At 58.9% G+C, this 24,488-nt stretch overlaps 2 protein-coding genes across 3 annotated transcripts; one reads left to right on the top strand and one right to left on the bottom strand.

The window, feature by feature from the left end:
* Positions 1-1,966: 1,966 nt before the first annotated feature.
* On the top strand, positions 1,967-14,152 carry LOC104049971 (tyrosine-protein phosphatase non-receptor type substrate 1-like). Its single transcript, XM_064465487.1, has 9 exons — positions 1,967-2,182; positions 2,416-2,509; positions 9,130-9,480; positions 9,746-10,060; positions 10,195-10,542; positions 10,812-10,913; positions 11,368-11,389; positions 11,788-11,827; positions 12,559-14,152. Exons 2-9 carry the CDS (start codon positions 2,428-2,430, stop codon positions 12,808-12,810), a joined length of 1,512 nt encoding a protein of 503 aa, XP_064321557.1. The 5' UTR covers positions 1,967-2,182; positions 2,416-2,427; the 3' UTR covers positions 12,811-14,152.
* Positions 14,153-15,267: 1,115 nt separating this feature from the next.
* Positions 15,268-24,425, bottom strand: PDYN (prodynorphin). 2 transcript variants are annotated; one of them, XM_064465485.1, is made up of 3 exons: positions 17,031-24,425; positions 16,784-16,931; positions 15,268-16,476 (listed from the first exon to the last, which is right to left on the bottom strand). In XM_064465485.1, the coding sequence occupies exons 1-3, from the start codon at positions 17,081-17,083 to the stop codon at positions 15,907-15,909; spliced, it is 771 nt and encodes a 256-aa protein (XP_064321555.1). In that variant the 5' UTR covers positions 17,084-24,425; the 3' UTR covers positions 15,268-15,906. The 2 variants fall into 2 exon arrangements, with proteins under 2 accessions (XP_064321555.1, XP_064321556.1); XM_064465486.1 differs by having other exon boundaries at positions 17,097-24,425.
* Between the last annotated feature and the right edge of the window lie 63 nt (positions 24,426-24,488).

Below are 24,488 nucleotides of genomic sequence, written 5' to 3'. Positions count from 1 at the left end.
CTTCCCGGGCAGCTCACGCTGCACCATCTGCTCTGCTGTGGTACCTTCTCTTGTAGAGCTTTTTTAAGCTCTAACTTTCCTTCCCCAGCATTCTGTGGTGGCTGCTTGCATATGGGCTGTCTCCGCTTTGTAATTGCCTCGAAACAGGTTGAACCTTCAATGCTGAGCGGGAGGACAGCCCAGACAGGCTGAAGTCAGCCAGGCCTCCAGGAACAGTGCTTCCATTTAAAAATAACTAGGAGAGAGGTTGCAAATGACTGCAGCGTGTCCCACCAGAGCTTTTCCCCCTTGCTGGGTGCCTGCTCCCAGACTTAGGCTGGGTGGGATGTACTGCCCATGGCAGTGTGGCTGCAAGGTTTCACAAACCACTGCTATTACCATGTCCCATCCCTGTGCAAAGTGATTATTTATTTCCATTCCACGCTGCATGTGCAAAAGGCCAAAGGCCAAACCCAGTGACTCCTCTGGGTCCCTGCTGCTTGCTCATGCACTTGCCAGCTGTGTGAAGGGGAAACAAAAACAATGGCTTCACTGGGCTCCTCAGGAGCAGTGCTGGCCACAAATTATTTTACAGTAGGAACAGTGCTGGCTGCAGTACTTGAGTGCAGCCTCCAGCTGCCTGGGGGGGGTCCCAGAGGGAGGTGCAGTGCAGATGCCTGGGGAGGCCGGTCCTGGCTCCCAGCAGCAAAGTGAGCTAAATTAAGGCTGGATAAAACACATGGGCGTAGCTGGGACCGAGGGGGAGGCTGGCGGGGATGGGAACGTGCGCAGGCTGATGCTGTGCACGGATTGATGGTGCCAAGTCACTTCAGATATCTTTGCTGTTTGTTTGTGCGAAGCTCTAAATAAAGCCAACAGCCCCAGCAGCTGCCTGGGGAGGGTGGAGGGAGCCGCAGCCAGTGCCCCAGTGTGGCACCCAATGCTGCCCTTGGGGCCTAGCCTGGCATGGGAGAGCAATTGGGTGTGATCTCTGCTGCTGGGATGCTGTGGTGTGGAGTATGCTGGGACTGGAAGCCCCTACTCAGCAGCGTGTATACCCCATCCCTGGGCCGGTGGAGGGGAAAGCAGGGTGGTTTCAGGACCCACAGACAGTGGAGTATGTGTCCTTGTGCCTCCCCTGGGAGGGACTTTGTGTCAGGGAGAAGCAGGGCTGTGCAGGGGCGCTCATCCCATGGATGCTCCCATCCAGATGCCCTCCTCCTCTGCACTCTCCCTCAGCCCCATCTCCCATTGCAGCTGCCTCATCCTCAGGCTCTCACCTTCCCCTGCCGTGGGCTCCTGCTAAGCCTGTCCTGCTGCAGGGACATCGTGGGCGCGTCTCTAGGACCCCCTGCAGAGAGGGGTGCAGGTATCTCTTCTCCCTCCCCATCTACCCTCCAACTATCTGTGCTGCACCAGAGTCCCTTCCTTGTTCTGTCTGACCCCCATGGGCTGAGCTGGCCTGTCCACATGGCACCAGCAGAATACTGCTTGTGCCTCTGCCACGGGCTGTCACAGCTCAGCTGCTGGCCCTGCACAGTCCCCTGGAAATCACAAAATGCCCTGCATGTTCAGGAGCCCCAAGGCTGTGTGCCCTCCCCTGGCACTCTTGAGTTTTCCCCACCCAATTCCAGTGCAGGGGTACTGGTCTGCGTGCTGCGGCCATGCCAAAGTGGTTGGCCGTTCTGGTCCTGGTGCAGGAAGCCTGTAGCAAGTGGGGAGACCCCAGCCACCCTCTGTGCAGCACTGGGGCCACTGAACCATCTTTCCTCTGCGCCAGCTGCTTCCTCCGACCCGGCCCGGCGCCCTGCCTGCCGTGGGTCCTTCTTGCTCGCCCCAGGGAGCCGGGCACCCCTTCGACCCCCGGAGCAACTCACAGCCCTGCCCAGGGGTCCCGGGACCGGCCCCGGGGGTCTTCCTCAGCCCACCTTAAGGCAGCAGCACGCTGGGCGCACCGAGGTGACCTTACAAAAGCAAGTTTGCTCCGGGCCAGGCGGTGCTGCCTTTGCCCCCGCCGCCAGCGAAGCGGCCTTAAACCGGGGCTGCTCGGGGCGGGGGAGCTCTCCGAGCCGGGGCCGGCCCCATCCCGCCCCGGTGCCAAGGCAACGGAGGCGGCGCGGAGGCAGGCGCGGCGCGGCTCGGTACCGGGGCACGCGCCCGCCCGGGGCCCCGGCGGCGGAGCCCGAGCCCGGGGCCCGGCCAGGTCAGTGCCCGCGGGCGGCGGCGGGGCCGCGCCTCTCCGCTCTCCGCCCGCGGCCGGGGGTAGGCGGGAGCCCAGCCCTCCTTCCTCATTTTGGGGCTGAGAAGAGCGATTTCCTTCTCCTTCTCCAGCTGCAATTCTGCTTTTTTTTTTTTTTAAGTAAAAAAAAAAAAGGGGCAAAAGCAAAGCCCAAAGCCAGAGCCGCGCTCTGAAGCCACTCTATCTCTGCTTCCCAGACAGAGCCGACGATGGAGCCGCTTCCCCGCAGCCCCGGCCGTGCTGCCTGGCCGCTGACCTGCCTGGTGCTGCTCTCCCTGCACGGCTGGCCAGGTAAGCCATGGCTCCGACCTGCGACCGCCTCTCCTGCTTCTGCCATCCCGCTGTTCTCTTGTGTTTTGCCTTCCCCCCCCCCCGCGTTTGCCCTCCATCCTTGTCTCTCCCCTCTGCTGCCCCTCTGCCGCACACCGCCTGTACGCGACATGATGCTGTCTCCCTGCGCACGTTTGGTTTGACCTTTCTATGAGATGACCTAGAGCGCGGCGATGACAGAGGGGAGCAGGGGAGCTCCCGCAGGGCCCTCGCTCGGCTGCTCCTCTAGAGCCAAACTTCAAGGCAGACATTCCCATTTCCAGCAAGACGAGGGAATTATGCAGGGACATGAAGCGGCATGTTGTTCCCACCTATTTGCTCCCCCTGCCAGCTATGTGAGAGGCAAATCTCTGCAAGCAGCTGAAATTCCCACTCGGAGGCTGCCTGGAGATGGGGAGGATGGTAGAGCGGACAAGGGGAGGCTCTGGTGAGGGCAGCCTGGCTCCTCTGCTGGGAACTTGTTTTTCTTGCTACCTTCTGCTTTACCCCTGACAGCATGCAGTTGTTGCTGCTCTACACAACTGTTGAGCACCAAAGTGGTGGGATTGCACAGTCTTCCCAGGTACCTTGTGCCACCCAGCCCTGCTGCAAGCACTGGCCCTGGGTCACCTTGGGCTCTGGCTGCTGGCCCCCTGGGTGCCCCAGCCCTCCCTGGGGCTTGTGGCTCCGCCAGTCCCTTATAAAAGCTTGGGGATGCAGCATGAGAAGGGATGATCAGACTGCACTGCTCCCTGGCTGTTTCCCTTCTCTCGCTAGCAGCGGGAAGTTCCTTGACCCACCAGGAACGAAGACCTGTGGTGGCTGCTGCTTTCAAGGATGTTTTCTTTCTAGGATGTTTCATGTCAGTGCTGTTCATCTCTGGTGATATTGCTAAGGAATCGCTCTCCCTCCTGCCCAGCGCTGTCTGCGCCTCCGGGGAGGGACGGGGCTTTTTGTGCAAACCTCCTGGGGCAATAGTAGTGCACGTTCAAGAGCATCTTGCTGCTGAGCTTTTTGCCTGCTCTGTCCAAATTTCGTACCTTCGAGCCAGATGCCACTACAAATAGCCCAGCCCAGTTCCCATGCAGGTGAAACACTGTCCCATGTGGGGAAAACCCATGTTCTCCCAGGCCCATCGGAAATATTTACCATCTAAGCTTTACTTGGGCAGAAAGTTGAGTGCAAACTTGAGCAGAAAGCAAATGCTTTCAGCACAACACTTCTTGCTTTGAGTTGCCTGATCACAACTGAGAAGTGTTGGCCCCAAGCTGAAAACTCGGGGCTGCTGAAAGCCAAGAAGGCTTTGGCGACGAGTGCAGCTTCTCAGCGAACTGTTATTTCCTGCAACGAAAGAATGGCTTGAGCAAAGCTTCTGAGTTTAATTAAACATGGCCTTGGCGTAAGAACCCCATTTTTCTAAGCCAGCCATAGGAAAAGAACCATCCTGGGGCAGAAAGCCCTGGGTTGCAAGGTGGCTTGCATCCCTGATTTCACATGCAAGCATGCAGATTTTTTTGGTTGTTTTTTTTTTTTTTTTCCCCCTGCGGTGAACCCTCTTGGGCCATGGCTCAAACTAAGCCTGAACTCTCCTGCTGCTGGAGGGTGGCTGCTCTGACAGCACTTCTGTAGAAGCAAAGGGGAAAAGGGAAGGCCCTGCAGGAGATCTTCCTATAGGGCAAAGAGGAGCAGGATGCTGGGAAGCCAGATTGCAAAGCCCCATTGCAAAATCTGTGCCATGCAGTACCCTTTTGTGCAGGCGTTTCTTGATGGAGGGTTTCAGCTGCACTTCGTGGAGCCTCCTCTAAAGAGGAAATGTGTTGCGTTGTGGGGCTCTGGCTTTCAAGCTAAATTTCTGCTAATGCTGTAGGAGGGAAGCTCACAAATGATGGCTGCGTGTGATCCGAGGCTTCCTCTGATGTCACGCATGTAAAATATAGCCTTTACTATAACTGTCCCCAAGCCGCTCTGGGATCTGCATAGAGCTCAATAGCTACCTCCCTTCTTGTCTTCCCTCCAAACAGCAGATTCCAGGCCCTTTTATAGGCAGCACCTGTTAGTTTCCCCTGTGGGCAGCCCCACTGCAGGTGAAATTCCAGAAGGATTATTCTGAGGCTTCTCTTGCCCGTGGGCCTGTTCCTTCAGCAAGTGACTGGGGGGCTCTGAATGCCAGTGACCAGCTGCATGTTGCTTCTGGAGCATGCAGCCCTTCCCTTGCCATCCCAGAGCTCCTTACCCAGCTCCTTCAGAAGGGGGGGAAAAAAAAAATCTATTTTTATCAGGAAGCATCCAAGCAGCCTCTCCTGAATTAAACCCTGGCCTCTTGCAATCTCTTTGGTATCAGATACTTCAAAAGGTGGAATATAGAAAAAAAATGTGTCACCAAGATGGAAAACTTGCACTGCATCAGGAGATCCGGGGATTATCTTGCTCTCAAATTAAACTGAATAAAGGGAGAGAGGCTCTGCCAGACCAGGCACAGCATGACACCTGTGCTTGTGCCTCTTCTCCAGGCTGGAAGTGCTCTGGGTCCACATTGCAAGGGTGCTCCCACCTACTTGGGAACTGTCAGGTGGTGATTTTCAGGGCTCTAAAACCCTCTGCTAATTCTGGAGTGTAGGATAGAACAGATTACAGGGTCAGAGAACCTAAACTTCCCTTGATCTAGGTGATGAAAGGATTGCCCTCTGACTCTAGGCTGTTTGAAATCGAAGTCTAGGAGAATAGCATCATCGGATGGCACTGAATGTGCAGATGGGAAGCAGGTTTGTGGTGAACTGGTGCTTGTGGTGGGAAATTGCTGTGCCCCCTGTGTGTTTGCAGCACGAAGACCCCCTGCATCCTGCCCCTGAGGTGCAAGCATGTTGTGAGCATACAGGGCTCACACACGCTGCTGTGAAATAGCTGCTGGGGGGGGGCTCAGCTGGGCTTCTGGCCCTGCTGCTCTTCAGGGCAAGCACCCAGAAAGGGGAAGGAGGAGAGACATTCTGCTGGGTGCAAGGAGAAACTGCGTTCAAGGGGAAAGGAGGAAAGGAGATTCATTGGAAACTTTGCATTTTCTAACTTGCGTATTCTGGGGTTTTCTATCAACTTCCCCTTTGTGTTTTCCCATGGGGGGCTGGGGCATAGCTCTGCATGCCACTGCTCGAGTTTGAAGGTGTTTTGGAGCACGTGGATGTTCAGGCTGGTCCTGACGTGGGGGCATTGGGTGCAGATGAGGCAGGTGGAGAAGTTGGGCAGTCTGAAGGGAACTCGTGCTCCTCGGCTGAGAGGTGTGAGCAGGTCTAGTTAAGGTGGCGTGGGCTTAACGTAGCCATATCATGGTTCAAGCTCATGTATGATAGATCTCCTGCAAACCCTGAATGGGGTGATCTGAAGAGCACTTGGCTGAGCAGAGCTGTGTGTGAAAGTCTTTAAAGTAGCATGGTGGCTTACAACAGAACACATGGAAAAATACCCGAAAGCAACATGAGTCCTATCCGAGAGACTACCTAGAGCCACGCAGTGTTTTCTGCAATGACCTGAGAGACTGAGAGCTGCCAGTAAAGCCTCCTGGCAGGCAGCACTGTCAGCAGCACAAAGCCCTTTGTTCCCTGGCTGCTCTTGGGGCTGCTGTGGGAGCAGCAGCACTGCCAGAAAAGCCCTGCACTGTGGCGGCCCTGCTGTAGCAGCACCTCCGGCAGCCTGTCACTGGACAGCAGTGCACACCCTGCCTGCAAACCCCTCGGTGCAGGGAGCAGGCAGGGTGCTCATGTGCTGCTACCTGGCAAGGAGGTGACGTGGGCTCAGCGGTGTGAGATGCACACAGACTATCTGCAGCTCTGCTGTAAGTGTGGGCTCTCAGGCAGCCCTGCTGCCTGCAAAGGTATATCCCTGTGAGCCTAGGAAAGCAGGAGCCTTGTGCCGAGGCTGCGGTGAGCTACAACCCAGCCATGCTCAGTTTAACTGCCTAGTGCTTTTGCAGATGTTGCTCTGAGACCTCATCAGTGCAACCAAGAGATGCGCTTCAGGGCTGAGCAATGCTTGTGCCACTCACCCTGACCACGGTCCGGTGTTGGTGTCAGCTCCGGGACCCCAAATCCTTTCCCAGGCGCTCTCCCCTCTGGCATGGTGTGTGGCTTGTGGGGAGATGGGCTGGGCTCGGGTGTGTGCGTTGGCACTGGCCCCTCTGAGCAGGGCAGCTCTCCTTGGAGTGGGGGACCCTCGAGGGGATGTAGGGGGTCACCACCCTGCAAAAGTCTCTTTTATGCAGGATTGCAGAGGGGAGCAGTAAGCCAGATGTTCATCATGGGGTGCAGAGGCCCTGCGATGGGGAGGGGGCTTGGTGCCTGGCCCCCTGCTTCTCACAGCCCTTGCTGTGTTGCAGTGCCACCTCCTAACGAGCCGTGAGGCAGCGCGGGCTCTGTCTGACCACCTTAGTGGAGCAAGCGATTGGCAGCGTGGCCACCCTGGGCGTGCAAAGGGGCCTGGGGGGGGTCTGTGTGGTGGGTGGTTAGGGGTGCTGGTCCCTGTGCCCAGAGAAGCCTGGTCCCCTGCCTGTGTCATGTGGGGGCTTGGCAAGAGGCGGATGGTGCTTCTGTGCTTTCAAACTTCCTCTACACATTTCTCAACCACCTCTTGCGAAAGGTCTGGGGGAAGCTGGCAGTGAAGAAGCTCAGGAGATGCTGCAGCAGCGGAGCTGGCTGTGCCTGTCCTGCGCCACCACTGTGCTCTGCACAGGGGGTGCATCAGCCCCCACTGAGGGCAGGGGCTCTGCTCTGGGGCTGCTCCCCTGGATTCGGCTGTTGCCTGAGAAACACGGGCTCATCTTGCAGGAGCCCAGTCTGCTGCTGCTCAGGCAGAAGACCGAGGCTCAGCCTGAATGACCCACTTGAACATGACACAAACCAGGCTTCTGTCCTTCTGTGCTTGTCTTCTGGGACAAACTTGTCTCTGTGAGTGCTGCTGCTGTGTTAGCCTTGATGTGGCTTTGAAGGGAAACAGCAGGGGCTGAAGTTTTCAGCCCTGAGCATCAGCCTGTGCTGGGGATGCAGCAGATGAATGCCCTGGTAAGAAGCCTTTAACTTAGGGAATCTGGAGAAACTGTGCTCCTGGTAACTCTGATCAAGACTGAGTAATTGCACAGGCAGTGAGAGCATCTATGGGTACATCGAATACTGCTGGAAGTCAGAAGGGATTAACAGCTGCCAGAAATCTTCCCCAGGCTCTGTGGGAGCCAGCTGTGGCCTGGAGGGGCCAGAGAAGCTCATCCTACAGCAGGTCCTCCCAGGAGTGTCCAGCCAAGGTATTTTCTTCCCATCCTGGGGGAGGCTGCATGGGTACCAAGGGCAGTGTTCTTGCTGCCCTGGGTTTTTCTGATGCAAATGATGTTGGGTGCAGCTGCAGCCCTCCATCCAGCAAGGCTGGTCCCTGTGCTCCCAACGCCACTCAGCTGCAGCACAAGTTACCTGCTCAAACACTGTGGTCTCTGCATGACCATGACACCGGTTCTGTGTGCCACTGGCCAGCTCTGGGATTGCAGCACTCAGCAGTACCTGGCCCCTGTTATCAGCACGTGGATTTAAGTGGTTCTCCCGCATTGCTTTAAACAATGACCTGTATTGAAATCTTATTCAAGTCAGTCGCAATAACTATATTGGCATGGCAAGTGTTGCCAAAATTAACCCCCTGAGGAGCCGTGTAGGCTACGGGGTGGCTGTCTCTGCTGCTGTAGCTGTTTTTAGGGAGCGGTAGCATCGCAGGTTTCCATGGGGCTGAGCCAGCTGGTTCCTGGTGCCTCATGCCTGCACAACAGCGAGCTCAGAACCTCCTGGCTCTGGCTGCAGATCTGTCTAAGGTGGATTTTGTTATTGCCTGCCCGCAAGGAGAGCGGAGCCCCTGTGATTTTCCTGAAGACTTTGGGAGATTCTGACTGACCTTGCATGAGGAAAGGTGTTTAGGCACCCATGCGTGCATAGGTGAGGGGGCACTCGGGGTGGCATCTTTCTGTTTGTGTGGCAAGGTGCAACACCTTCAGCTGGATTAGGGAGCCTCTTTTCTGAGATGCTTTGAAGGGGACTGCTCTCCTCTGTCGGTGACAAGCAGGAATGGTGTCTGTCTGACTGGCAGCAGCTTTGGCTAATGGCTGCGCTCTGCTGGAATGAATCAGGGCTTGGATTCAATGCAGACGTAGGAGAGACTCAATGCAGAAAATACTGTATTGCATCTGCAGCTGCAAGGGAAGCTTGCTTTTTGGAGTGTCTGGCATTTTGTGCCCTTGTTTTCTCCTGACTGACAAAGCGAAGCGGCCATGGGAGGCAGCACAGTGTGCTGGCAGGCACAGGCAGCTGGGCCTTGCTCAATGTTTTAGCTGTACAGAGCATGACACATGGTCGTCTAGCAAAGCTCTGGTCAGCTCTGCTGCCGAGACCTACGGGCAGCGATGTGTGCCTGCTGCTGTAACCACAGCCTCTCCCCTGGGCTCCCCGGTGCTGGCACAGCCCTGTTGCCTGTGGTACCGGCTAACCAGAGCTGTATGCTCAGGCTGTCCTGCAGCCAGCGAGGGCGGGCGGAGAGCCGGGCCAGGTATGCGGTGCCAGATGAGGCTCGCTCTGTTTTTTCCCCAGGTGCGGACGCCCAGGCAGGTCAGGACTCTGAGGTGCACCAGCCCCAGGACAAGGTGGTGGTGATAGCGGGGGAGACACTCAACCTCACCTGCACCGTATCCAACAGCAGTTACGCTGCTCCCGTGGCGTGGCTGAAGGGCTGGGGCAGTGGGAACAAGACAGTCTATGATCAGAAGGGCTCCTTCCCCCGCGTGACAAGGGTGGTGAGTGAATCCAACACAGACTTCAGCATCCTCATCAGGGATGTTCGCCTTGAGGACACCGGCACCTATTACTGTGTGAGGTTCCGCAAATCGGTGCGTGGTGTTGAGGTGCTTCGACCTGAAAAGGGCACAGAGGTGTCCGTGCAAGGTGAGTGGGGCTCCCAGAGCAGCTCCTGGTGGGAACCAGCTCTGCTGGGAACAGCCCCTGGCACAGCCCAGCCCAGCCCAGCCTGGTGGGCTCCATTCAGGGCGAGTGGGGATGGGGAAGGGGCTGGGGGGCAGCTCCAGCAGAGGATCCTGTGGGTGGTCCCCAGGGACATCTATGTCCCTGTGGGAAACCCCGCTCCCTGCAGCCCTGGAGCCGGGTGGGGTTGGCAGTGTCTGGTCTGACGACCCCACGCTTCTCCCTGCAGCCAAACCCACCCACCTGGTTGTGTCCGGGCCCAGCCACAGAGCGAGGCCAGGGCAATCGGTGTCTGTCACCTGCACAGCCGGAGGGTTCTTCCCCCAAGACATCAGTGTGAGATGGCTCAAGGATGAGGCCCCAGTCTCAGCTCAGCAGCCCCACATCACCCCTGAGCAGATGAAACCCTCCTACAACATGTCCAGCACCGTGACGCTCACGCTGCGGAAGGACGACGTCAACTCACAGGTTGCCTGCGAGGTGCAGCACCCCACGCTGACGGCCCCGCTGAGGGGGATTTACGAGCTTAGAGAAGCCCTGCGAGGTGAGGGCTGGGTGGTGACCAGTGCTTGGGGTGCCCAGCTCCTGTGGGGCTGTGGGTCCTGGGGCGGGGACAGGGCACCCTGCAGGCAGCATAGCCGGGGGACGCCAGGCACCAGGAGCTGCTTCTCTTCCCAGTCCCTCCCAGTGTCCGTGTGGTCGCTGACCCACCAAGTCCCGTTGAGGTGAACAAGACCGTGAACTTCACCTGCCACGTGAAGGAGTTTTACCCGAAAGGTGTGAACATCACCTGGCTGGAAAACAGGATGGAGATGAAGGTGGAGAAGATCCTCCAGCTGGTGGAGACTCCCCAGGGCTTGTTTGAGCTGAGTTCAGGCCCAGTGGAGGTCAATGCAACGGAGGAGAAAAACGGGTCTGTGTTCACCTGCCGGGTGGTGCACGATGCCCAGGACCCCATCAATGAGACGGCTACTCTGTGGATTGCTGACCCAACCAGGGAGGGACTGAGCAATATGGCCCTACCAGGTAATGGTCTGTGAGAGCTGCTGGGATGTGGTCCCTGCTGGGGAAGCTTTAGGATTTCATCTCCCTGAGAAAGGTTGAAGTCCCACCAGAATCTGCTTCAAGGACACAAAATCTTCATCTTGGATGGCTGTGGGTGTGTGATGCTGGCATGTACTGACCTGTTGTCCTTGGTGCTTCAGGCATCACCAGGCCAACCCCAGCTCTAAGGCTGCAGGGACTCAGTACCGGCATTTTCAGGCCTGTGGTAACCTTTTTCATTGATGTTTCAGACAATTTGCCCCACATCTATATCGTGGTGGGAGTGGTCTGTACTGTGCTGGCACTGTTGGTGGCTGCAATTCTTTACCTCATCTGGGCAAAGCAGAGCAAGGGTAAGGAAACCAAGTGCATGGCAGGGAAGCTCCTGACCCCTTCTCCTTCTTTCTTGAGCATCAGTGCTTGGGTGCTGAACTCATGGCTGTGCGGCTGCAACTCCTGCCCAAAGGGGAGGATGGAGCAGAGCTGACCATGTCTGCAGGCTGCAGGGAAGCCTCTGCCTGGTACCACCACCTACCAGTACCTGCCAGGAGCAGGGTCAACCATGCTTGTTATTCCTTGTACCCAAAACATCTGACACGCCCCTGCACCTCCTGCCCTCTGCTAGGAGCAATTCCGCAGTAAATGGAGTGAAACTCCAGAAAACTGCAGCTACTTCCCTCTGGGAAAAGATGTATATCTGCTCTTGCAGCAGTCTCTGCATGGGGGCTCACGTGCTTGGTGAAATGGGGGTGGGGGTTCTGTTGTTTCCTGAACTATATCTTTCCTTAACTATTTTTCTTCCAACAGGTAAAAGCTCACCATCTGCTAGGTAAGTGCCGATCTCCTCTAGTCAGAGTAATCCACGGGCACTCTGAGCTGGTCACCTCCAACCTGCAAACAGGGTCCCTTGGGATCGGAATGGAGCTGGATCCACAAAAGCTTGTTGTGGGAAGGCAGGAGTGCAGGCTCTGTTGATCTCCCTGGTTGGGGTTCTGCCCCCACCATGATCTCACACTTAAACATTTGACTTTTGGTGAGGCTGAACAAGTGGGTGGGAGCCAGGTTTCGAGCCTGCAGAGATGTAGCTGGACCAGCATGTGAGCAAATGCTTGCTTGGTGAGGATTCATCCTGCTGCAGGGACCTTGTATTGCATCTGAACAGCTGCTCCATCACTAAGGAAGAGGCAACAGGGCACTTGATCTGACTTGTTTTGTTCCCTCTTTCAGGTTACACGAGCCAGAGAAGAGCAGTGAGGGCCCTACCCAGGTTTGTTGCTTTGACCCTGAGACCTGGGGAGGGAGAGCACCAGATGTGTGAGTGGAGGGTGGTGGTTCCTGTGTGAAACATCTTTGTGTCTCCAGTGGAGGGTGGTGGTTCCCCTGTAAAACATCTCAGTGTCTCCACGCTGTGGCTGGAGAGGGAAGAGAGGCTGCCCGAGGAATGGGGTAGCCGCTTTCCAGCATCTTTTCTGCCTTTGTCCTCTCTCCTCCTCCTCCTTCTCCCAGAAAAGTCTGGGATAGTGCTGCCTGGAGAACCAGCTGTGCAATAGCCAGGCAGGCTGTTTGTGGAGTTATATTGGCACTTGGTGACGCAGCTACGAGTAAAGTTGCGATCAGCAGCAATCTGTCCATCTCATTCAGCCTCTGCCAGCTCCCACATGAGTATCACTGGGCAGGCTGGCCCCTGCCCATCCCTTCCAGGACAGGGGGATGGGGCAGCTGCAGCGGTGGCTCTTGAATCTCAGTGGTGGCTCTGAAGCCTGTCAGTGGCAGCTGTGGCTGGCCATTTGAAGATATAGTGTGGGGTAAAGTGCTGCCGCAGGATTGTCCCAGCTGGCTGCTGGCATCGTTTCCCCTGTACAAGCAGAGACTTAACTGCCCCAGGTCAAGCTGCGGCAGGATTAACTTTGTTGTGGGGTTTTGGGTTGGTGCGTGGGGTGGGCACGGGTGGCTCCTTACTCATCCTCCCAGAGGAGAAACTCTTGGTGTCTCGCACAGGATTCTGACCCCAACAACCTGACCTATGCGGACTTGAACTTTGAGAAGGAGAGGAAGACCATCCGCCGGATGGTGGAGATGAGCCAGCAGTCAGAGTATGCCTGCATACAGACGAGCCAGGCACCCGCCAGTGATGACCTCACCTATGCCGACCTGGACATGGTGCACCTCAGCAAGGCGCCCAAGCGGCCAGCCCCACGCCCTGAGGAGGCCGGCTCTGAGTACGCCAGTGTCCAGGTCACACAGAAGTGAGCAGGGCTGCAGTGGCTGTCAGGACCCTCCACCCCACGGGGAGCTGCCCTGCTCCTCCCCGGGAGGATTTTCTTGGAAGCACTGAGAGTGATGTGAAGATATGCTGCAATACCCGTGTTTTTGGGTGGAAATGCAGCCCATGTTACTGTGGGGGTCAGCTCCCATCCAGAGACCTGATTTCTGGAGGCACCTTTGTGCTGGGTCTGCTGACTCCATCCCTTCAGGATCCCCCTGTAGCCACATTGGCCACTCAGCCTCAATGCACTGGGTTTTCCCACAAGTGGGTTAAGCCAGTGGAGCAGTGGCTCCTCGGGAAGCGCCAGCTGGGCTGAGGGGATTGGGACAGTGCCTCCACACCGGCTCCCATGGGGATGCTGCTGCCCGGCCAGGCTTGCACAGCTTCCCACAGCTGCCCAGACACTGCAGGGACTGGCTGGAGCCCCTGTGCTGCCTTCTGGGGGTGTCTGCTGCCAGCGCCTGGAAAACAAACTGGCTTTAAAGGAAGGACCTAAGTGTCTGCCTCTCTCTTCCCAAGTGTCCCTTCGGCGGGCCCTCAGTCTCGCACCAAGGCCAATGAGGCTGGGAAGGCTGGCGAGCTGAGCCCCTCCCTGCTGTGGGCTTTCCCCCCTCCTACTGCCCAGGGAGGCTCCAGAAAAGCTCCCCAGCACTGAGCATCCTCCTCCTCTTCCTCCTCCGCACAGCCTTGCCCTGCACCAGGACCCACCAGTGCTGCCCTAGGCTTGTACAAAGCGTGCAGCTCCATGCCGGCCAGGCTGCAGGTGCCACCACCAGCCTGGCCCCCCCCAGGAGCTCCCCGCAGGTACTGTGTAACATGTTTTGACTGTTTGACATGTAACTGTTAATTTAGAGCTAAACCCCAATGTTTTGTGTTGTACGTGGGTGTACTGCTGTGTACTTAACACTAGAATAAGATGTGCAAAATTAAGGGTGACGCCTCAGTAAAGACCCCTAACCCTGCAGAGTTTGAAAGAGACTTACATGACACACCCACCCCCCCCCCCCCCAATTTCTGCTGTGGGGGCCAGGCAGGCTCCCCCCAGCCCTTCCCTGGGGACAAGTGTCTTCCATGTGCCCCCTCCCTGGGACACCGCAGGAGGCCACGACCCTGCCGTGGCTCCTGCAGCATGTCGGTGGCCTTACAGTAGTGGGCACGTATGGGGCTGGCCCTCCCTCCCCGCCCCCCAGCTGCTGGCGGGGAGGCCTGGAGGGGGGCCTGGCAATGCTTTGAGAACGTTGTGATTGTACAGACTACTTTTTTTTTTGCTTTTTGCTTGCAAGATATTTTTATAATAAAAGTGAAAAGTCTTGTGCTGCTCCTGCACATCAGCATGTCCCTGTGCTTAGGGTCATCACCTCATCATCCGTCCTGCGGGTACGTGGTGGGGGTCAGCATGTACTGCAGCAAGGTGGGGGGGCCTCATCCTGCACAGCCCTGCAGTGCACTGCAGAGGGAGGGAGGAAGGTGAGGAAGATGGTGGCAGCAGCAGGAGGAGGTTGAGGCCAGGATGGGGGCTATGGCAATGGTCTCTCTGGGCAGCATGAATGAGGGGAGAATAGACCAGGGTCTGGCTGGTTCTCCCCATGCAGCCTGGCTGCATCTTCAGGTGCCCCCTTCTATGGGAGGTGAGCTGGAACTGGGGTGCCCAAACGGGTGCAGGCAGGCTGGGTGCTAGCTGCAGCCTGTACCACAGGTGAGCTGAGCGTGCCAGTGCTCTGCAGTGACACCGCCCCCCCCCCCCCCCCGAACTGGTGGCTCGGCTGTGTCTGGTACACGAGCTGGGTCTCGCCGGGGCTGGGAACTGTGGCATGAGGCTTTCCATGGTGACGAGTAATGCGGAGAGTGGGGCTATGAAGTTCAAAAGGGAATTTGTTGCCCAGGCTGGGCTTTCTCAGCACTGAGCTGCTGCCGGTGGGGTCATGCCATCCTCAATGTGAATGGGAAGGGGTCAGCTTGGCCACTGCCCTCAGCACAGCTGCCCCTTCCCATCTGGGGCAGCTGCTGGGATTCTCAAGGGAGCCTCCCCCGGGTGCTGCTGGGGGGAGTGGGCAGCCCCATGCTGCCATGCTGTGGGAGGTGCCCTGCTAGCACCCTGCATGCACCTGGGCTGGGCAGAGCATCAGTGCCTTGCCCTTGCTTGGCTGCGGGGGGCAGTGCCTCCCCTGGGGGCACAGCTTCAGAGATGGCAGCAATGGGGGGTGTGGGGTCCCACAGCCCCTTTGGCACCCATGACGTGGGGAGGGTACCACTGCTGCTACCTGCAGGTCTTGCAGCCAGCACCCCTGGCACCCCAGCCCTGGGCACCCATGGCCAGCTGGCTGGCCCCCCCCATGCCCCGGCTTGGGGTGTGTAGGCCCCTCATGCCAAAGTCTTGATCTGCCCCAAAAAGCCCAGGGCCACGGACAAAGCTGACCCTCAGCACCCGGCACAGCTTTGGCTTTGTTGGCATCTGCCTTTTATTGGTTGCAGAGGGAGCAGGGGCTGGGAGGTAGGTCTGACCCTGCCTCTGGGGGTCATTCTCAGGAAGGGGAAGCCCGGGGGGACCAGGCAGGTGCTGGAACATGGCGAGTGGCTTGGGGAGTTGGGATTGTGCTCAGCCAGCTGCCTGCCCTGGTGATGGTGCTGCAGTGCAAGCTCTGCCCAGCTGCCTCTCCCAAGGCTGTGCTGGCTGCTTGAGCTGTCTCCCAGCACATCATCCTGTCCCGGCTCATCCTTCCCGGTGCTCAGAGGCCATTGCCCCTTATATCAGCTGTGACGGTTTCCAGACCCTGCTGCACTTCTGCAGCTGCAGGAGGGTGGAGGATGCATGACCCCTCCTCAATTTGCCCCAGGGAGCCCAGGGGTAGGACCTGCAGCCAGAGGTGTGGCACTGTCCTCTTGATGCACAGGGTCCCTAAAGGATGGGCAGGTGAACCAGAGAGGGTCAGGTGGGGAGGGGGACCCATGGTCTGCTGGGGGAATGAGGCAGGGATGATGCTGGCCACACCAGCCTGGGCAGGGGATGGGGCCGGGGGTGTGATGGCACAGTCTGGGCTGGCAGTGTGGGGACTGTGGTGCTGCCTATCCCATGCCTGGCTCTATAGGTCTGAGACCTCTCCTGAGTAGGCACTGGGGTCCTCGTCCGACCGTGTGGTCACCTTGAACTGCCGCCTCAGGAAGCCCCCGTAGCGCTTCTGATTGTCCCACTTGAGCTTGGGCCGGATCCGGCGCATGAAGCCGCCGTAACGCTTGTGCAGCTCTGCCAGCTCCTGCCCCTCAACCCCAGCGCTCGTGGGCTCCTCGCCCCCATCACCCACTAGCCCTGGCCCCGGGTAGTCCTCAGGGGCTGCCCGCTCCCAAGGCTTGCGGCTGAAGACCCCAAATTTCTTGCTGAGGCCACCCTTGCTGTGGGCATTCTCACGCAGCAGGGAGAGCAGCTTTCCCTTGGACATCTTCTTCATGAAGCCGCCGTAGCGCTTGGCTGGTGCCAGCGGCAGCTCCCTGGGACCCAGTTCCTGCTCCGGTTCTGCCTCGTCCTCCACCTCTTGAGGGGCTGGGTCTGTCCCCTCGGCCAGGGCCACCAGCGGGGCCAGGAGTGCCAGCGCCTTCCTGCATGTCTCCCACACAGGGCTGGGTAGTGAGGAGCCCTGGCACTCCCACAGGCACATCTGCAAGACAGCGGCCCAGGGGCACCCACTGGCATCACTCTGCTGCATGGGGTGGCTCCCCCCACCTTCCTCCCACCCTACTCAGAGGGTACCCCAAGCCCAGAGGTCTGCACCCACCATGCTGCAAAGCTCAGTGTGGAGCCAAAGCTTGCACATTCCCAGCACCCTAGGGTGCCCATTACCACCATGCTGGCAGCACCCAGGTCTGCTGACCGTGCACTGGCATGTGACACCCCTGCTGCTGTGACACCCCCCACACTCACCCCCCACCCCCGCTGGATAACAGCTGCATGGGGCCAGTACTCACCAGGGGCCAGGCACTGCTCTCAGCGCTGTGGGTCTGGGCCGCGCAGAGGGAGCATTGGGTTGCGCAGTCAGCAGATGCCACCGCGGCCAGGGAGAGGCAGAGCGCCAGTGCCAGCACCTGCCGCGCCATCTTACCCTGCAGCCACTGCCTGGGGAGGGTGAGACAGCATAGAGCCCATCACCTTCACCGCACCAGCCCCAAGGAGCCCATCACTGCCCCATTGGCACCCTTAGTGTGGGGCACCTACCCCCTCCACCTGCACGGCTGCTGCTGGGGATGTGCACCAGGATCTGTGTCCATGCCTGTGACTCACCTCCAGGAGCTGCTCCTGGGTCCCAGGGCAGGAAGAGGACAGGAGTGACCACCTGTGGGGATGCCACAGAATGCGATCCCCTGCCCTGGCCTTGGCAGAATCCCTGAGCTGCAGTCAGGACCCCGGGGCCACCGAGGTCCTCAGGGCCAGGACAACAATCCCATCCCATCATCTCCTCCACCACTCCTTCCATACCATTGGAAAGAAAAGCCCTTTTTTCCTTTTAGAATTGAGTTTCTCTGCAATATTGCAATTGCCGTGTTTGCGTGGCATGGAGGGGATGAATCACCGGCTCTCCCCCTTGGCCTTGGGGAAGAAAAGGACCACGACTGGAGCTGCTGGCAGAAAAGGGACAGGGGGATGCCTTCACCTGGTACAGACTCACCCCAGGTGCTGTACCCCGTGCCTGGGCAGCCCCAGCTCCCCTCCCTCCCACCTGCTGCTTCTGCTCTGCTGGTGCACTAAGAAGGAGGGAGAAAAAGATGCAAGCCTACCTGTGAGCCGTGATCACCATCCTTCAGCCTGCCGGGAACCATGCCAGAGCCTCTCACCTCGGCGGATGAGGCCAGGGAGGTCTGAACACATCGTGCAATGGCTGGGAGAGGGGCTGCGCTGGCGGCAGTGCCTGGCCCCAGCTGTAGTGCCACCAGACCGCAGTGCCACAGGGAACACGGCGGCACTGGGAGCAAAAGCTCCCACCCCAAAGGGGTGCACTGGCAGCAAGCACCCCTTTGCCTCCTTGGCTGCTTTTATCTGCGGTGGAAAGGCATGACCCAGAGGGATCTGTTACACATTAATGACGCATATTAGAGACTTTTGTATTCTCCAGCAGTATCTGCTAATGTACTGTAATTGGTACTGACGAAGAAATGTTAATGCCACAGTATTAATTCATGCTAGATTAAAATGTAATTTGAATTATCTGCACCATCGTGTGTCAAGCTGTCTGCATTCCTCGGCTGCACACGCACCTGCTCTGTGTAGTCTTAAGTGCCTCGCCCCAACTTGCCCTGGCAGAGCAGTGGGCAGCAGGGCAGGCAGATGCCCAGGATGGGCAGGGGCACAGCAGGACTTCAGCCAGCCTTTGCCACTGAAGCACAGTGATGGTCCCTTACTGCCTCACCACCACCAAGACAGCACCAATGAGCGGGGACTCACCAGCCATGCAGATAGGTGCCAGCTGCAGCACCAAGGGGAATGAAGGTCCCAAGAACAACCGCTAGCTACTTCCCACTGGGAACCTTTTACCCAGCCACTTCCCCTCCCTTGCCCCTGCCGTGCTCCTCCGCTGTCGGCAGCCCTGTGCTGTGGCAGCCGAAGAATCAGAGACATGACGGCACTCAGAGGAGCTGCAGCTCTCCAGGGCACAGTGGGGCCAAGGATCCTCTGTGCCCAGGCACCCTGGGACATCCCATGCAAGCGTACCTTGTCCAGGCGGTGCCATGAATGCCCCTGCACTGCTCTGCACACTCATGCTGCAGGGGTGAGGAAGGACTGGCAAAGCTGGGGCAGGAAAAGGGGAGAAAAACAAAAGGCTTTGGACAAAAGTAAAAAGAAGCAGCACAAAAAAGGAGGAGGAAGAAAAGCAGAGTTAGAGCTCAATCCTATGTTACCTGGAGGAGCCCTGAGGCTCTGGAGACATCCCTCCTGCAGAACACGACAGGATCATGGCAGCATCTGGCATTGCCAGCAGTGGGTGCCAGCCGCCACAGATACCCTCAGCATGTCCTACCTGTGTCAGGCATCTGCTGGGGTCCGCTCCTCCCAGTCCCATTCCATTCGAGTTTTCGGTGCCGAGGCTTTGCTCATGTGTGGAAAAGCCCCGAGCTGCATCCATGCACCCTTGGGGCTGGTTACAGACTTGGCAGCCCAAGGAGGGATGGGGAATCAGGACTGTGTGTGCCAGGTGGCACAGAGACCAATCCCCCCATTACAATTAACCTGTAATTATTTCTAGTGTGGGATGTGAATAGCTCTCCCAGGCTGAGCAGGTCTCTCCTCCTACACAAGTCTAACTCAGGCAGGTTAGGACCCTGCAGAGATTTCTGGTGGAGAAAAGGAATCACCTTCCAGCCATTCCTTTTCTCGCCTTTAAAGATGACCTGGAAACATCTTTAGGACAAGGCTTCTCAAAAAAGCTCATGACTTTTGGAAAAGAATCACATCAAAACCCAGCGCTGCAGCCGCCGCTGCTGCTTGAGCCAAGTGGTGGAGGCAAAAACCTCCCCCCATCCTCTCCTCCCACTCCCTTTGCCCGCACAAGCTCTGGGTTGCCCCCACAGCAAGGGTGGCAGATGTGGCATCGGCATCAAAACGAACCCCAGCAAAACTCTGGACAGCAGTTCGCAGCCTATAAAAGCACTTGAGGGATGAGAGGAGCACCTGCGGCCAGCACCTGCAGGAGCCCCTCAAAATAACGCAAGAAGCCCAACCATGACCCACTCTCGGCACCGCTGCTTGGGGCTGCTTTTAAACAGAGTCACTCTTTGGTGAGCAGGAATGATACCCCAGCTGTGCCCACGCGACGGGAGCAGGACGGTGACCCTGGCAGCCCTACCTGCCGCTGCTTATTGTCCTGCCGAGCACCCACTTCAACAAGTCAGGACGGGTCGTGGGTGTTCTTCTGCGGGCGTCAGGCTGAGCCGGTCATCAGTGGCGGTGGCAAGGCCACGCTGGCTGGTGGCCCTGCAGCGGTGCCCGGGGTGCCCACCGGACTCACCGCCCGCTGGCTCCCGCCCCGCTTTTATGGCCACGGAGTCTCCTCCTGCAGCGGGGCCCGGCTGCATTCGGCGCCGCGGAGCCAATCGGGGCGAGGTAAGCTGTGAATAATCAGCCCCGCAGCATCCTCACCACCTCCCGAGCAGGCTCTCCCGCTGTGCCAGGGCCTGGGGACAGGGTGCGTGTCCTGCTGCTACACTGCCATCGGTTGCATCCCTCAGAGACCCCTGTCGGGCCCAGCCTTGGTCCTCAGGGCAAAAATATGTGCCCCAAACACAGGAGGTGGCAGGGGATGGGGGATAGGGTCTGTTGCCCCCCCTCCAGCTGCATGCTAGAGGAGTTTGGCTGCCAGGGGTGTGAAGCCTCCCTGGGCACCAAATCCAAATCCTGCCCAAGAAGGAGGAGGGGGTGAAGCCCTGACCCCACACCCCGCTTCCCTGGCTGGGGAGAGGCACCATCCTCATGGCAATGCCAAGGAGAGGAGAGAGCATGTCTGAAGCCACTGGGAAGGGCAAGAGGGTCTTCACGCCCTAGGAAAGGCTGCCCCCCTCCACCCCGACCCACACAGCGCAGCTGCAGTTGGGCAGCAAAGCCCTTGCAGGGAAGCCCCCCACCTCCGCACCGTTGGGGCTTGGACCCACCAGGCTTCCCCTCCTACACTCCTGAGGGCAAACCCAAGGAGATGAGCCAAAGTGGCAGGGGGAGCAGGGTGGGGGGGATGGAGACCCCTCCATCTTTCCACTTAGCCCTGATTCCCGTTCACACTTTTCCAAGCCTGATTTGGGGGTGAAGGAGGGCAGCGCTGAGCAATGCCAGTGCACCCCCCCCCAGCCCACAAATCACCACCCCCCTACACCATGCCCTGACAGAGGCACGGGGCTGGGGGGTCCAGGGCACAGACCCCACGGGGCCAGGCCAGCCTGTCCCGTCCCCTGCAGCTCTGGCGGGTGCAAGCGCATCCCACGCGCCACCGGCAGCGCAGCCCATCCTCTCGCCTTCGAGATGGAGCTATTTTTACCAGAGCTCAAGAGGGATGTTTCCCAGCAACCTGCCTTTCTCCCCGGCTCGAACAGCAGCTGCTGGACCCGGTGCCCCCTGCTCAGCCCTCCTGATGCCGGTGAGGGACGTGGGGGCCATCAATATGGCCGGGACGCTCCACTGGGCATCCAGCAGCCACAGCTGGGCGAGCAGTGCAGCCTGCATCAGCTGACCATGGTTCCCTCTCCCCAGGGCTTGTGGCCACCTCCACTAGCACCTGTGTTTGGGGTGCCAGGCTCTGCTCCCCAGAAAGCGCATGGCACCCCATGACGTTTTCCTGGAGGTGGATTTTTAGCTTACGCAGGCTGGGGCTGTACCAGCACAGAGGGACCAAGGGAGCAGGGCACCGGGGCAGAGGGGTGCCGAGGGCGGCAAGGCAAGGGCAGAGCATCCTGCACCTCCCCAGGGCCAACGGAGGAGATATCCCCTGTGGGACCCATGCCAGGAGGTGGCAGTGCTGCGGTGAGGGAAGACAGAGCGTGGGCCCTGTGGGTTGCATGGGCAGAGGGCAGCCACGGCCCCCCCTTCGCTACAGTGTGCTGGGCTGTGCCGGCACAGAACAAAGCCGTGAAGAACAAAATGCAACGACAAACCACCACAGACACCCTCGACCAGGGGCTGTGGGCGTCCCTTGCTGTTGGGACTAGCAGTCTTGCAGGCAACACAGACACAGTGGGGAGGAGCATTTCTTACACCAAACCCATTATTTCCATCAAATAGACCTCCCAAACCATAAAGTCCATCCCTAAAGCCCAGCCTCCCTGGCTCAACCTGCCCATTATGCAGGCAAATGGCTCTGTCCAGGAGCCATGTCTCTGGGTGAGAGCAAGAGCATCACCCCAAAGGCTGGTGCCTGCCTGAGGACATGGAGCATGGAAGGGAGCAGCGTGGCCACGGCTGCCGACAACTCCCCACCCCAAAAACAGACCTGCTTGCAGCACCCCTCTGGAACCCAATGGTCTGGGGTGCAGCTGCCTCCCTGTGCAGGGCTATTGCACCAAAGGTAGATGCACTTCTGGGGATGGAGCAAACCCTGCAGGCACAGAGAGAAAAGTAATTTGTAATAAGGTTCCTGCAGATGTGCTGAGCTGGGTGAGAGGGTCCTCCACAGGGCCGGTCACAGTCTGGGCAGGCATGGGGGGGTGACAGGGCCCCCCAGGAAAGGAGCTACGAGCAAGCCCACCCACCAGCAAGTTTAATTAATATTCATCTGTCGCTTTCTAATGGGAAACTGCCTCTGAGTCACACTGACATTTCCCTGGGACAATGGTAATTAAGCACCTGGGTAAGAGAAATGTGCAGTAATAGAAAAGTTTTCTTGACTACATGAGTGAAAAGCTGGTTCGGCGAGGAGGGGGACGACTGTGTGTACCAAGCTCCCGTGAAAGCAAGTGGGAGTTAATGGCAGCTAACGTCACACAGCACTGCCACTCTGCCCAGATGCCCCCAGTCCCTCCCTGGGGACTCGCACCCAGACCAGACAGGGCACCTCGAGGGTGCCCAGCTCCCCACCCTGGGATGGGGTAAATATGGTCCGTGGGCGGGACGAGCTCTGCCAGCAGCTTGGGCTGTCCCCACGCAGGGGCACTGCGGCCCAGCGCTGCCAGCAGGAGCATCCCATGGGAAGGCAGTCACTCTGCTGCAGTTCCTCCAGCACTGTCAGCTTTATCCTATTCAGTGGGACAGGGCTTTTCCAGAAATGGCTCCATTGCTTATGCTTTCTCCTGGCCCTAAAGCAATGCCAAGCTGCCATGGGCAGGAGATGGCTTTCCCACAGGCAGCTGTGGGCACAGACAGGCCAGCAAGGGCTGCTTGTGGCTGCTGCTGGGTGAGGGATGTGCTGGCCATATTTTCTGGGCCACAAGAGACCCTAACAGCTCTGTGGGGAGAACTGCCCAGAAGGGCTAAGCCTGGGGGTCTGTTCCCAGCTGCCCATGGGAGCTGTGCGGTCTCCAGCTGACCACAACAACACTGGAGCAAACCTCCAGCTGCACTGGCACGATCTGAGGCAGATACCAGGCAGACAGTGCGGAGCAGGGGGAGGTCACCACTGTGGGGGATGCAGCAGCGGGCAGAAGAGCAGCATGGCACCAGGAGCGGATTCAGCCCCTGCCTGCATCACGTCACGGTGCCTCAAGGTCACCATGTAGCCCAGGTGGGCACATGTGTGGGCACGCGGTGACCTCCCTGCGTGGGCAGGACGCACAAGAAGCCACTCAATGCTGGTACAAAAAGCAGAGGCCATGTGAATACAGCGAGTCATGCTGCCGCCATTGTCCCTGCCGCCAGCACGCACTGCGCCAGCTGCTGAGACACACCAGGAGCACAGGGCTGCGGCATGGCCCCCTCAGCCCCCAGCCAGGAGGTGAAGTGGCTCCATTTAAGAACAAATTGAGTTAAAACCACTTGCAGGAGCTGCAGCATGGGCTGTGCCACCATGCCGTAGAGGGTCAGCCCTGCTGTGGGAGCCATCACCAACCCTGCACACTAGGCCCTGGGTGCTGGTGGCTCTGGGGGTCTCCATCCGCCCCAGGAGGGGACCAGCGCGATACAGCCCAGAGTTGCTGCAGGCTGTGTGACCACAATGGCACATACTTCAGACGTGAGTCAAGAAACCAGTAATTCTTTGATCTCTTCTGTAAACTGGCTCTGCAGATGCTCTCTTTGACTGTCCACAGAGTACCTACCGCTAACACCACCCATATAGGGGGGCAGGAAAATGTGGGGAGAAGAGGCTGCAAAAAAAACTGTTAGGGGGTTTGATTGCTGTTCCCTCCAGCAGCTCACAGGGAGCGGCACGGTTGCACGCGAAGCCCCTATCCTGGGGGCTGCCAGGTGCCCACCCCCAGCCAAACCAGCCCCGCGGGGAGCCAGGACCCATGTCACAGGGAACGTGGCCATGCCAGGGGGTCACACTGCAGCCCCAGGGGCTCCCACCTGGCCCCCACTGTCCCTCAGGGTCTCGGTGTACCACAGTCACTGCACCCCATCTGGGTGATCCGAGCCAAGGGCACCCAGCGGGCACCACGCTGCCCCACGCCAGCCACCAAAACCCCCGGCTGCACCAGTGCCTGCCTACCCCGGGCCCCAGGGCAGGGGGGTGATGCCCCCCAGGATCTCAGCGACTTTCCCAGGGAACTTCCAGCTGCAAACCTCCCGGTGAGCCGCGGGAGCAGGGTCAGACCGTCCTGGCAGGGTAAGTGCAGCGTCCAGGAGGGTCCCCCTGATGCCACCGGGGCTCTCAGATCGGCCCCAAGTCCGCCCTTCCCGGTGCGGTTGCACATCCCCGGTGCACCGACCCCCTTTGCACCGCGCGGCTACCGCCGCTGCACAGCCCCCGGGGAATGCCCCCCCTCCCGGTGCACCGAGCACAGCCCCGCGATGCACCGTTCCTCCCCTCCCCGGATGCACCGACCGTCCCCACCGTTACATAAGGGGTTACGTCAGGGCGCGCGGCCCCGCTCTCATCCCGACGCCGCCGCACGCGGCTCGCCCTAGGTGAGCCCCGCGGGCTCTCGCCGCACGGCGCCGCCTCCCCCATGACCGGCCTGTTTACACCGGGGCGGAGCGCACCACGGCGGCGGGGGACGGGGGGGGGACCAGCCGCCGCGCTGAACCCCCGCCGCACTGAGGGAC

This window comes from Phalacrocorax carbo, chromosome 14 (assembly GCF_963921805.1).
Source record: "Phalacrocorax carbo chromosome 14, bPhaCar2.1, whole genome shotgun sequence".
Classification (NCBI taxonomy): Eukaryota; Metazoa; Chordata; class Aves; order Suliformes; family Phalacrocoracidae; genus Phalacrocorax; species Phalacrocorax carbo.
The sequence above is the reverse complement of the archived record's forward strand: the minus strand, read 5'-3'. Positions and strand labels throughout refer to the sequence as shown.

What these genes read in the sequence shown, in the direction of transcription:
- LOC104049971 (XM_064465487.1), top strand. Translation starts at nt 2,428, where the DNA reads ATGGAGCCGCTTCCCCGCAGCCCCGGCCGTGCTGCCTGGCCGCTGACC. An exon ending in GCTTAGAGAAGCCCTGCGAG is followed by an intron (nt 10,061 to 10,194) that starts GTGAGGGCTGGG and finishes TTCTCTTCCCAG; the next exon opens with TCCCTCCCAGTGTCCGTGTG. An exon ending in GAGCAATATGGCCCTACCAG is followed by an intron (nt 10,543 to 10,811) that starts GTAATGGTCTGT and finishes TTGATGTTTCAG; the next exon opens with ACAATTTGCCCCACATCTAT.
- PDYN (XM_064465485.1), bottom strand. Translation starts at nt 17,083, where the DNA reads ATGGACACAGATCCTGGTGCACATCCCCAGCAGCAGCCGTGCAGGTGG. An exon ending in CAGCCGTGCAGGTGGAGGGG is followed by an intron (nt 16,932 to 17,030) that starts GTAGGTGCCCCA and finishes CACCCTCCCCAG; the next exon opens with GCAGTGGCTGCAGGGTAAGA. An exon ending in AGAGCAGTGCCTGGCCCCTG is followed by an intron (nt 16,477 to 16,783) that starts GTGAGTACTGGC and finishes GCTGTCTTGCAG; the next exon opens with ATGTGCCTGTGGGAGTGCCA.